This window comes from Pecten maximus, chromosome 5 (assembly GCF_902652985.1).
Source record: "Pecten maximus chromosome 5, xPecMax1.1, whole genome shotgun sequence".
Lineage (NCBI taxonomy): Eukaryota > Metazoa > Mollusca > Bivalvia > Pectinida > Pectinidae > Pecten > Pecten maximus.
The window spans coordinates 4,261,240-4,273,093 of NC_047019.1; the positions used below are offsets into that span (position 1 = coordinate 4,261,240).

The window sequence follows — 11,854 nt, forward strand, 5'->3', positions numbered from 1 at the left end:
GGGGCCCAGTATGTTTAGTTTGTTCAAGGTCACAGGTCGTCAAATTTCTTCTCAATAACCAAGAGTCCCAGTGTCATGATACAAGGCCAGTAGCATGCTGGGATGAAGGCCCAATATGTGTATAGACACAAAACGGTATTAAGTAAAATTATTAAAAGAAAAACACACATGCACAACTAGAAAATGTCTGAGACATAAATGCCCCTGCGGTCACTTGATACCCAGAAATACCAATCAGAAGTATACTTATAATCGACCTTTGTGTAATATTTGATGAAAATCAAATCAATGAAAGAATATGTTGTTACTAGGTAAGATTGAAACAGTTTTCAATGATTTTCAATATTTAGCAAAAGTGGCCTTGACATTGGAGAAATGTCAATAGCATATTCAAACTTTGTAAAAGTTAGGTGTTAAAATTGAATTGTAACGGGACAGAACGGAAATTGGCAACGCTATATTAGTAGTATTTCGTTCCCATGCAATAAAATTTCGTTCTTACGCAAAAATATTTCGTTCCCACACAATAATATTTCGTTCCCACCCAATAATATTTCGTTCCCACACAATAATATTTCGTTCCCACGCAATAATATTTCGTTCCCATGCAATAATATTTCGTTTCCATGCAAAATATTTCGTTCCCATGCAATAATATTTCGTTCCCACGCAATAATATTTCGTTCCTAGGCAATAATATTTCGTTCCCAGGCAATAGTATTTCGTTCCCACACAATAATATTTCGTTCCTACACAATAATTTTTCGTTCCCACGCAATAAAGTTTGGAATTGAGGTCTGTTCCCAGCCACCGTGCCTTGTTCCTCTTCTTTGCAAGATGAATGAAACACAGGGACTTGGGACGAATGTCTACTTCACTCTTGCAACGTGGCAGGACAATCAGTCTTTAGCTTTTGATTGGCTTAGACACATGTACGACTTTTGAATGTGATTACTTTGAGACGTAGTCGGGTAGGACTATTTTCTTATCTACTTTCACATTGTTTATATATCCGCCATCGTAATTTTGCAGTAATGTTAACTTAAACTTTTATCGGCAATCTCAGCAATATGAAAATCGTGATATGCAGATATGCAAATTAGAAAAAGAAAGAAAGAAAACGGATAACATTATCTGTGAGCCCATGCGTTTCACCAACTCGGTCAATATTGACAAATTGCACCAATTTAGTCAACATGATATAGGTCAGGTTGTAAATACATTTATTACGCCGTAGTAGAAATACTTGTACATATAATTGTATGTTTAGTTTAAACTGTGTTTTATTTGTCAATTTCGATTTAACGATATATATACAACATATAAGTTATACAAAAAGAACCAAAAACAATTGTCATTGTATATAAATCAGACATCTATATATATATATATATATAGGTTGACGTTACATAACAGCATAGACATGATTAAACACAACATCGTATCATAATGACAATACAGTCTAATGCAAAAATAGCTAAAACACCGTGAATACAAATGTTACAATAGATACATTATTATGACGGGTCAAACGTTGCAATATTCAATAATTCCATATTTGTATTCAATGTTTTATATCTATTTTCAATATTTTATATTTAGGTTCAATAAATTCATTAATATTTATATTTAATATTTTATTTTCATGTTTAATAATTAATATTCTTATTCAATATTCTATATTTATATTCAATAATTTGTAAATACATATTCGATAATTTGTAAATATACATTCAATAATTTGTAAATATATGTTCATCCACTTATTCAGCTTGCATTCAATCTTAACTTTGTTCCGTTTTTAACTGCATATCTGCATTTTGCATTTACCGCTACATTGACCAATCACATACTTCATCTTGACCAGTAACGCCACCTGTCGCGACATATCCGGGGCCAAAAGAATATTATACGGCTATGCCGAAACATTTATATTTATCACGAAAGTTGTCAGGGAGTCGAGAACGAGGCTATAACAACGTGCACTGCATATAAACTACACGCATGGCCATTGTTTACATATCGAGCATACATGCATAAACTTTGCCTAATAATGCTTTCATTTAAACACATTTACAGAATGTTCGCGTAATACCCAGGTAACTGAACAAAATAAACAAACATACTTTAAAATTAAATACTTGCTTTTAAAATTAAATTTATGTAGCAATATGCATACAACAAAACATCGATAAAATTTTAAATCGGTGAAGTTGACAATGTTTAAAAGCTAACCAGCAATCCAATAGACGTCCAGCAAAATCGGAATTCGAGTCTATTCCCTTTTCTTTTCTCGCTAAGTTCCAACGAATCATTTCCCTTCCTAAGGAAATACTCAGGTTTTGCCGATTCCACTCGCTTTTGGTCAAGTTATTATTTTTGGAATTTCCCGTATACTTTCATATATACATATTTTCCTTCAGTTTCTGATTCACGATAATCTGTTAGGTATGTATCAAGTCCGAAAACTGTAAAAAGCTCAAAATGTAAACAATGATTCATGTTTCTTCGGGAGTATGTGGTTTAAATATAAGATGTAGTATATAAGATTTCTAATAGGTTTTAGAAGATATTTCAATTTCCTTAAAATTACGTAAGATATCTCGTTTATTATAAGATACCGTATATAGTATATAAAATATTTCATAAATCAAATAAAATATATCATATCAAATATTTCATATAATTTGGTTGGTCACTGGAAGTGTTCCTTGAATGGTAACTTGGCTCGTCATATAAAATCGTGATTCAGAAATAATTATGCATTCTTATGCAACGTTATTATGGAACTTTCATTAAACTGTTAGCCCTGCCTCGTCAGCAATATCAATGTCTTTTTTTAATAATAAATGAAATTTAGCTTTATAATTTTAGTCTGGATTTAAACATTCAAACTAGAGGAGGGGTAGAGAGAGATATATATAATTATAGTTCCAGAGTTCGATAGTCTCTGATAGTTCTGATAATTTAGATATTGAATACCAGAATACCCAGCTGGAATTAGTGACGTGGTTTAACGTTCCTTTAATAACCATGCAGACATTTTCAACTTCTTTATTTATTTGCCCATATTCCACGTGTCACGTCATATTGAACATTATTGATTGTCGTCGCCGTTGCCCTCAGGCACACACGGAAGCACGTGGCAATGTTTATTTACGGAAGCCAGGTGCATTGTGGGAAATAAAGGGCTCGAAATTCAAAGCAAGATGGCTTCGTACGATAGTCTTCTCGACAGCCCAAGATTCAATGGATTCCAGAGATCGATTCCACTGAGAGCTTCCAAAGTTCATCTAGGTAATTTTTAATATAATTAGTGATTAGTCCGATAGTGGACCATATGATTATTACACTAGAACTGATGGAAAGACTGGGAAATCATAGCAATTTAGCAGGTGTTCTTTTAGCTTCCAGCTACAGTATACAATCGTTTCTCATGTGTCGATATGAAGTAATGTGCCAATATCTGCGAATATATGCCTGCTATTGTCCTAGCAATATAACTGAAACAGATATAACCTATGATTTCCAATATTAGCCCAATTTCTCTTTCAGAGGCGAGGTCAAATAACAATGTCAAACTGAGCAAAAAACAAACAAATGTTATCCATCTACGTGTGTAGATCTAGATGGGGTGATGCAAATATGGGGTTCCATCATGAGTAGTTGGCGGAGTTCACTGTGTAAAGAACATGTCTCAGTCAGGTCGTATGTAGAACACTGAAATATATCTCAACAATATTTTTGGGGACTCAAGTATATATACTATTACCAAAACAACAGAAAGTACACGGAATATCTTATAATTAAGGATTGGACAAGATGATAAAAGTGTTCTCTAGATCTAAAAAAAAAAAACGTGAAGCTGTTTGTGTAAAGAGTGCACTCCAGTTTTTTTTATCTTATTAAAAATAAACCATGAATTTATTATATCTTTTTTAATTAATCCTTACAGTTTATGTGTTTAATTTATTACAACAATAAAAGCATTTTTCTGTGACGTAATTAGTTTGCCATTAATTATATATAACCATATGCAGGCAGTTTTTCCAAATTTCCTCTACTTCAGCTAGCGAAAGGTCTCTGGCTATATTTTTGGTTCTGACACCAACCGACCTTTAGCAACTGATTTCAGGGCGGGAAGAAAGTGAACAATAATATCGGTATGCATAAGTCTAAACTTGGTGACACTGGTGTGTACTTCCCATTTAGGTATTATATATCCCATTTAATCAGTCCAGTCACTAATTCACACCAAATTAATAATACTTTGACACAAAACACTTTGCTACATGCACCATTCCACAACTTCACGTAACCTATTTCGAAAATGGCAAACATGATCCTGACCAAGTGTTGTGGATGTTAAGGAAAGGAAGTCAACAAATTGTTGTTGTTTTCATTCTCCTAAAAAAGTTTCACTGCAGCCATTTTGTAACATGATTCTGCAATCATGGTTTTCCTGAACAACACCTTCTTCTCATGTTCCACCAGTGGGATTCAGCTCTGACATACCTGAAATGATCCTGAGATGGTCCTGACCAAGTGTTGTTATTTTTCGGATTGGTCAGAAATCCAAGATGGCCATCATGACAGCCATCTTGAAAAACTTATTTCAAACACCTCCCAATCTGATTAAAATCAGCTGTTACATGGCAACGTTTACTATGCACTATGCCTGAACGTTCAGGCGTAGTGCATAGTAAACGTAGCCATATAACAGCTGATTTTAATCAGATTGAATTTCTCTCGTTCTGCCATTAATCTGGAAATTGGTGAGGTTGTTAAGGAAGGGGAACGTACAAAATGCTGCTAATTTTCAGCCTCGTAAAATCTTTGATATGGCAGTTACGGCAGCCATTTTGTAACATGATTACACAACCATGGTTTTCCTGAACAACACCTATTTCAAACTTCTTCTCAAGTTCTACTAGTGGCATTTAGCTCAAATTTGGCTTATAATGATTCTGCGATGGTCCTGACCAAGTGTTGTTATTTTTCTGGTCGGTCCAAAATCCACAATGACAGCCATGGTCAACAACAGTGCTTCTATACTTGCTGCTGAATATATATGCCAATAGTACAAGGGTCTTTAGAGTCAGAATACCGTTAAGGCCTGTGGTTCTCTTGATCATAAAGGAAGGTTTTCAATTCCAGTTAAATCCTCATGACTCGTGTCATTTTTCATCTATTGCTGTTGTATGTTATGGGCCCGATCATTGGTTTTTATCTAAAATTAATCAATTTCAAAATATTTCTAGCGACATCAATGTTATAATCAAAAAATTATTTGAGAATTTTTCATGGTGGTTTCCCGTTTTCAAGAATAAATCTCTTATTTTGTTTTCTTCAATAGTCAACAGGGTCTCGCAGATGCTTGTTTGACTGCTTGTAGTATGTAGGACTAAAGCGTCGGTCTCTGACCGACCTATGCCCACTAAAAAGAAAAGGCAGATTGGTTTGTTCGATCAACCGTATATCAGCTAGCCAAGGTTTGGCGTTTATGTTGATGTTTAAATATGAAGATCTCATCTGATTTCCATCACTAGCACGGGGCCGCGGTGGCCGAGTGGTTAAGGTGTCCTGACACTTTAACACTATCCCTCCACCTCTGGGTTGCGAGTTCGAAACCTACGTGGGGCAGTTGCCAGGTACTGACTGTAGACCGGTGGTTTTTCTCCGGGTACTCCGGCTTTCCTCCACCTCCAAAACCTGGCACGTCCTTAAATGACCGTGGCTGTTAATAGGACTTTAAACAAAAAACAAAAAAACTGGAGTTATGCCACACAAAATGCAACCATGATACTATCCACATATATATGACCTCAGACATTGCATAAACATTGAGCTCCATATTTTAATGCTTTTCATATGTTGACCATGGCCATGAAATTTCCAGACTTACAACATTTCAATAAGTGCGTACAAGGCCACACGTCCACTATTTGAATTTTAGTTCCAAAACTTGTCTCTATCATCCTTATACATGTATAAGATAGGTGTTCACTTTGTGCCTTTTCACAAAACTTCAAAGCATTCGTACAACATTGAGGCCCAAAATGAAATAAAATTTGTTTGGCATTGACCGACCGACTGGAAAATTATCAGCCAAAATTTTTTTGCCTTTTAATTTTTTTTTTTTTTTTTTTTATAATTGATCAAGCGGTTCAAGGACCGTGACATTTTCTTCAAAGTGTTTATGTGTTAGTTTTAATTTGATGTTGAATTAAATATTTATTTTTAGCTTGTCTCTTTGAAGAAGAGTGAGAGCTTATGTCGTCACTCCGGCGTCGGCGTTGGTTTTTCAAATGTTAAATTTTTGGTTCAAGTGTTGAAAGGCATAGTAATTTATGGTAATATGGTCCATGTGGGGGTTAAACTATACCCTGCCGGTTTGAGTTAAACTAAAAGATTTTTGGAGAAAAAAAAACAGTTTTTTGAAAATTTTTGGACTTTAGAATATTTCTGCGTCAAGTTTTTGGTGCAAGTGTTGAAAGGTATTAATACATCACTTTATAATTGTATTAGGGTGCTGATAATTGGCAATAGAGTCCCTCTGGGGTTAAACTATCCCCTGCCAGAGTAAAACCGAAAGATTTTGTTGGGAAAAAACCAGAATTTTCAAATTTTTGGACTTAGAATATTTCTGTGTTAAGTTTTTGGTGCAAGTGTTAAAAGGTATTAATACATCACCTTATAATTGTACTAGGGTGCTGATATTTCGCAATAGAGTCCCTATGGAGGTAGACAATCCCTTCCTGGAGTAAAACTTTAAAAAAAAAATTGATTTTTTCTTTTTAGTCTGTGTTTTTTTGTTTTTGCTTTTAAATCTTTGGACTTTGTGTTAAGTTTATGTTGTGAGTGTTGAAAGCCATAGTAATACATGGTATTAGGTTCCCTGTGGGGGTTAAACTATCCCTTGCCAGAGTTAAACTGAAAGATTTTTTGGGGAAAAAAACACATTTTTAAAATTTGTGTGCAAATGTTGAAAGCTATTAACACGTCACTTTATGATGTACTAGGGTGCTGATATTTGGTAAAAGAGTCCCTATGGAATTACACTATCCCTTCTTGGAGTGAAACTGAAAATAAAACAATGTGGAAATGCTCACAATAGACATTTTATACTGGTCCACATTTTTCAAGGGAGACAACTCTCATTAGGATAATATTTTGTCAAAAAATTGAAGAAATATGTCCAAAAACAATTACATTTGTATTTAATATATTCATTTAACAACAGCATAGCTTGTCTCCCGAATGTTTGTCAATAAATAATTTATATATATATATAAAATGATATGGTTTTAAAAATTGCATGAATTCACAAAACATAATCTGATCAAGTTAACAATATAAATATTATTAATGCAATTTGCGAAACCATTCCAATTAATATATTTTAATTATTTATTGACAAACATTTGCGAGACGAGCTATGCTGTTCTCCAACAGCTCTTGTTGTTATGTTATGTTTTCTTGTGTGAATTTCATAAACTAAAAAAAATCTATTTTGAAGCTAGAGAAAAAAAATAAATATTTTCCCTACCTACCGACCCAACTTTCAGAGATGTGGGTCGGTCAATGCCAAACAGTGAAACACAATATATCATAAGGTTGGCCTGAATGGCAGATCCCAAACCAGGGAAAAAAGTATTTCTAAAGTAACTTTTGCCATAATCACTCATATATAGCCCGATAAGTGATTAAGGCAAAATGATTGAACATCATAATCTGACACATCAAGCTGAGACTCAGGACTTTTTCTTAGGGTTTTTCTGGGGATTTTTGGAGTCGTTAATGGGCCCCATTCACAAAATAGGCTGCTAAATCTTACAAAATCTTTTCTAATTCTCCAATTTTCTTCCCAAAATGAAACCCCATCCCAAACCAGTGGGAAAAAGGCTAAAGTCTCCTCTTTTCCTACAGTTAAACAAGAAAGGAATTTCTTTTGCTCTAATGGCTTGTTACTGTATTATATACCCGTACTCGGTAGATGCAACCATTAAAGGGAGATAAATAAGTCTGAGTTCAGCTTGATGACTTCAAAGATTGGTTGTGTTTGGTATTGTTTAATGTCCTCACTGATCAGTATGGTAATTTAAGGATGGCCTGCCCAGTGTGTGAGATGTATGGTCATTTTAGGATGGCCTCCCCTGTGTATGAGATGTACGGTCATTTTAGGACGGCCTCCCCTGTGTGTGAGATGTACGGTCATTTTAGGACAGCCTCCCCTGTGTGAGATGTATGGTCATTTTAGGATGGCCTCCCCTGTGTCTGAGATGTATGGTCATTTTAGGATGGCCTCCCCTGTGTGTGAGATGTACAGTCATTTTAGGATGGCCTCCCCTGTGTGAGATGTATGGTCATTTTAGGATGGCCTCCCCTGTGTGAGATGTATGGTCATTTTAGGACGGCCTCCCCTGTGTGTGAGATGTATGGTCATTTTAGGACGGCCTCCCCTGTGTGTGAGATGTATGGTCATTTTAGGACGGCCTCCCCTGTGTGTGAGATGTATGGTCATTTTAGGACGGTCTCCCCTGTGTGTGCCCCTGCGAGATGATATTCATGAGTTCATGAATGTTCATGAATCATTCATGAACTTTCAAGAATACTGTAAGTTTTTGATTCATGAAAAAATGTTCATGAATATTCATCAAATACCTCTCATGAACTCTTCATGAACTTTTATGAATAATTTTACAAATTCATTAAGATTCATGATAGTTCATCATATGTGATTATGAACTATTCATGAACTTTCATGCATAGATGATATTCATTAAAATTCATCAAAATGAATGAAATAGTAAGAACAGTTGATAATGAATTTTGAAGAACTTTAATGAATGAGAATATTATGTGATTATGAACTATTCATGAATTTTCATGCATTGATGATATTCATTAAAATTCATCAAAATGAATAAAATAGTAATGAATTTTGAAGAACTTTAAATAAGGAATGAGAATTTGACCTTAAAATTGAACATTTTCTTGAATAAAAAAATACCTTACATTTTAAATTGAATAACAAACTTAATATCTAAAAAGTTTTAAATTTAATTCCATGTCTATATTACAATTTTGATGTTGGCTTAAAGAAGAATAAGGAAACAATAAGAAAACTTCAAATTTCCCGCCAAATTTTTCCCGCCCAAAAACTTCTAGCAGGAGAGTTCCAATACATGTCAGCCATGAGGCTTTTCTCACAGAGATGAATAACATGTTATTTTACAAATGAAGGCAAGTATTTATCTTTCATACCTGTTTCATGATCAATACAACACTACCAGGAAATGAAATATTCAACTCTGGAAATATGTCAACCTGTTTATAAATAAGAATTAACTTAAAATCAATCACCATGCATGTGACCTAAATTTACATAGTGCACATAATATTCAAATAGCTTTGGCATTTCTTAAATTGCATTGCCCATTTAACTAAATTGTTCAAACACACATCATATGTGCAATGAGAATTAATGCAATAATGAAAATAAATCACTCTTATCTGAAGAATGTTAAAAGGATTTTCCATCCAAACGATTGTGTAAATATACTCATTTCAAGCAGTTATGAATTTTGAAACAAGTGATGGATCCATTTGAATGCAATTTTTAATGGAAGGACTACAAGGATATTGTCAAACATGCATAGTGATACAGTTCATGACAAACTTTGATGAAATTAAGTGGTAAAATGCATGCAAATTCATTTTCTAAATAAGTTCATAACTCATGAATTAATCATGAATTATCATGAATAGAATAGTTCATGAATATTCATGAAAAATGATGATTGTATGAATGAAAATCTTGATTTCAGGATTAATGAATGTTCATGAAGTATTTCATTCATGAACATTCATCATAGTTTTAAGTTCATGAATATTCATGAAGGGTTCATGAATGTTTATGAATATTTCATTCATGAGTATTCATCATATTTTTAAGTTCATGAATATTCATGAAGGATTCATGAATTATCATGTATGGAAATGTTCATGAACATTCATGAACTATGATGATTTCATGAATCCAAACTTTGATATAATTCATGAATGTTCATGAACATAATTTCAAAAAAATATTCATGAAGTTTTAAGTTCATGAATTTCATGAAAATGTTCATGAACAAATCAAGAATATTCATGAACTAAGTTCATGAATAATTCATGAACTATTCATGAATGTTCATGAATTATTCATAATCGTTTCGCAGGGGTGAGATGTATGGTCATTTTAGGATGGCCTCCCCTGTGTGTGAGATGTAGGGTCATTTTAGGATGGCCTCCCCTGTGTGTGAGATGTATGGTCATTTATAGGACCGCCTCCCCTGTGTTTGAGATGTATGGTCATTTTAGGATGGCCTCCCCTGTGTGTGAGATGTAGGGTCATTTTAGGACGGCCTCCCCTGTGTATGAGATGTATGGTCATTTTAGGACGGCCTCCCCTGTGTATGAGATGTATGGTCATTTTAGGATGGCCTCCCCTGTGTGTGAGATGTATGGATATTTTAGGATGGCCCCCTGTGTATGAGATGTATGATCATTTTAGGATGGCCCCCTGTGTGTGAGATGTATATATATGGTCATTTTAGGACGGCCTCCCCTGTGTGTGAGATGTATGGTCATTTTAGGATGGCCTCCCCTGTGTGTGAGATGTATGGTCATTTTAGGATGGTCTCCCCTGTGTGTGAGATGTATGGTCATTTTAGGATGGCCTCCCCTGTGTGTGAGATGTATGGTCATTTTAGGACGGCCTCCCCTGTGTGTGAGATGTATGGTCATTTTAGGATGGCCTCCCTGTGTGTGAGATGTATGGTCATTTTAGGATGGCCTCCCCTGTGTGTGAGATGTATGGTCATTTTAGGATGGCCCCCTGTGTGTGAGATGTATGGTCATTTTAGGATGGTCTCCCCTGTGTGTGAGATGTATGGTCATTTTAGGATGGCCTCCCCTGTGTGAGATGTATGGTCATTTTAGGATGGCCCCCTGTGTGTGAGATGTATGGTCATTTTAGGATGGCCTCCCCTGTGTCTGAGATGTATTGACATTTTAGGATGGCCTCCCCTGTATGTGAAATGTATGGTCATTTTAGGATGGTCTCCGGTCCCCTGTGTCTGAGATGTATGGTCTTTTTAGGATGGCCTCCCCTGTATGTGAGATGTATGGTCATTTTAGGATGGTCTCCCCTGTGTGTGAGATGTATGGTCATTTTAGGATGGCCTGCCCTGTGTGTGAGATGTATGGTCATTTTAGGATGGTCTCCCCTGTGTGTGAGATGTATGGTCATTTTAGGATGGCCCCCCTGTGTGTGAGATGTAAGGTCATTTTAGGACTGCCTCCCCTGTGTGTGAGATGTATGATAATTTAGGACCGCCTCCCCTGTGGTTGACGAGTGTGCAACTCACTGTGTTTTAGGAGGCTGCAGTATGTTTGAGGATGGGTACTCTAATTGAAACAAAAGTTCTAATTACCTCTGTGATCTGCCAAATATAATCTTCCATTTTTTCAAGGAAACTAGTTTGTTTTCACTACATCAGGGTATGTAAATGAAATTTCCCCATGTACATGATTTTATGAAGTGCACACCTTTTGTTTTGTAAGCACACAATGGACTTATTAGGTCGAATATGGTAAGGTCATCCCAATATGAGTAGACAGAACCTGCATCTTAGTTTGTTTTTTTAACTGATAAAAAGTATAGAGTTGTTTCTATCTAATCAAAAAATTAGGGGCCGTGGTGGCCGAGTTGTTAAGGTGTCCCGACACTTAAACACTAGCCCTCCACCTTCGGGTTGCGAGTTTGAAACCTACGTGGGGCAGTTGCCAGGTACTGACTGTAGAC

General features: G+C 35.4%; 1 protein-coding gene across 1 annotated transcript in view; it reads left to right on the top strand.

Annotated features, from left to right (window-relative positions):
* Window positions 1-3,199: 3,199 nt before the first annotated feature.
* LOC117326913 (DEP domain-containing protein 7-like) overlaps window positions 3,200-11,854 on the top strand; it is a 26,367-nt gene continuing 17,712 nt past the window's right edge. The window contains exon 1 of the mRNA XM_033883714.1: window positions 3,200-3,297. Coding sequence (XP_033739605.1) covers window positions 3,210-3,297 — 88 coding nt within the window. The 5' untranslated portion in view covers window positions 3,200-3,209. The remainder of the gene's footprint in view (window positions 3,298-11,854) is intronic.